At 56.1% G+C, this 1,869-nt stretch overlaps 1 protein-coding gene across 2 annotated transcripts in view; it reads right to left on the reverse strand.

The window, feature by feature from the left end:
- KLHL26 (kelch like family member 26) overlaps positions 1-1,847 on the reverse strand; it is a 21,808-nt gene extending 19,961 nt beyond the window's left edge. For both annotated transcript variants that reach the window (XM_019538354.1, XM_019538353.1), the window contains exon 1: positions 1,785-1,847. In XM_019538354.1, coding sequence (XP_019393899.1) covers positions 1,785-1,831 — 47 coding nt within the window. In that variant the 5' untranslated portion in view covers positions 1,832-1,847. The remainder of the gene's footprint in view (positions 1-1,784) is intronic.
- Between the last annotated feature and the right edge of the window lie 22 nt (positions 1,848-1,869).

Below are 1,869 nucleotides of genomic sequence, written 5' to 3' on the forward strand. Positions count from 1 at the left end.
ATGACCCCAGCTGACTTCCTGCCCTTTGGGCAGGAGGCTGGACTCGATGATCTCCCGAGGTCCCTTCCAGCCCTAATGTCTATGAAATCTATGAAATCTCTGGCAACAAACAAAACTGGCACCAGGAAGTTCTTCTTCACCCAGTATGTCATTACAGCGCAGTGTTAGAGGTGATATCTTTTATTAGCCCAACAAGATTTTTACAAAAAAAAAGTCCTTAATTGCAAAAATCTTGTCGGGCTAATAAAAGATATCACCTCTACTACAAGCCCCGATTGCTTTTTCCTCTAGACCAATACGGCTACAACCTGGATGCCTGACATTAAAGCATGGTAGCCGTCAGATGTGGTAGAAGCTGGCAGGGCAGCCAGTCACAAAAGGACTGGACACATTCTTGGAGGAAAGGGGCATCAGTCTCTACAGAGCACAGGAATGAGAGGCACGGCCTCCGAATCAAAACTTCCCGGACCTTAAACGTGAGTGAGGGATGGGGAAAAACCCTGCTCAGACCCCATTCACTCTCCCTTCCAGTGTTCATTCTCTGCTGCGGTGTGACATGGGCCTTTTGATATGTCATTCTGGAATGGGAACCAAATCTCACTAAGTAGAGCTCCAAGCCCCCTTGGTGATGGGGGCCACTAAAGGTACATCACCGATTGCTCGGGACAGCTCTGAGACAAAGCAGGGATGGGAGTGAGGGTCTTGGGTTCATAACAGTGCGCCCAGTGGGACGCCGAGAAGAGCACTCTGGACAGTGCCATTGAGCCAGCAGATCCTGCCCAGTGAAACTGCCCAGACACGAGCGGACGAGGGACAGGAAAGCCGCCCTACAGTCCTCCCTGTTGGACAGGGAGCTGGGCTGGGACATGCTGTGCCACAGCCTATTTGTTGCCCTAAAGGATGGTGGGCAGGGTTGCTAACCCTCCGGGATTGTCCTAGAGTCTCCAGGAATTAGATCCCGATCTCCAGGAGACTGCTGAGAGGCCCGTGGGGGGGGGATAAACAATAGGACATTCATTAAAACAAATATGAAATGTTGAGTCTGATCTCTACAGTAGTTCAGCAGGTTTTTTAAATGCAATAGTCACGCGCATTGCCTTCCTGATGTAGTGTCTACATCCATACCTGATATACACAGGCACATGGGCATCACGGTGTCATGCGACACACGAATGGGCAACAAACAGGCGGTGCCACGGTGTGTCCTAGCCCAGCTCCCCATCCGGCAAGGAGGACTGCCGGGCTGTTTTCCCATCCCTCATCTGCTCACATCTGGGCAGTTTGACAGTTTCTAGGGTCGGAAGGGACCTGAGCAGATCATCAAGTCCGACTCCCTGCCATGGCACGGGGCAGCATCCGCTGGCTCCTGGGGCTGGGTCAAAGGCACTGCCCAGAGTGCTCTTCCAGGTGCGCTTGCGTGTCCTGGGCCCACCAGCATCGTGGCGGAGGCGATCGCAAAAGACGTTTGCAATGAAAGACATTTTTATTTGCAAAAAAATATCTTGCGGTGAAATAAAAGCGGTTGTGAGGAGACGCCGGGTGAAGAAGAGCTTTGCTGGTGCCGTGCGGCAGCAGAGTGGAAACCTCCCCGCGCAGGGTGACACCTGGGGCCGGGCAGCACCCCGTGTCCCCTCGAGGGGAGGCTGCTGGGAAGGCGGCAGTGCGCGCCCGGCGCCGGGGAGAGGAGAGAGGAGGGGAGGGCAGCCCACCGTGCCGCGCTTCCCACGGGTGACAGCAGGCCCCGGCCCCCCGCGCAGGCCGCAGCCCAGCCCGGCGCGCCTCACCTGCTGGGCCGCTCCGCGGAGAACTCGGCGCCGCCGGACTCCGCCATCTTTCCAGCGCGACCCTGGCACTGGCACTGGCACCGCC

The sequence above is a fragment of the Crocodylus porosus genome, unplaced genomic scaffold, assembly GCF_001723895.1.
Source record: "Crocodylus porosus isolate Cpor-Errol unplaced genomic scaffold, CroPor_comp1, whole genome shotgun sequence".
In the NCBI taxonomy this organism is placed as follows: Eukaryota; Metazoa; Chordata; order Crocodylia; family Crocodylidae; genus Crocodylus; species Crocodylus porosus.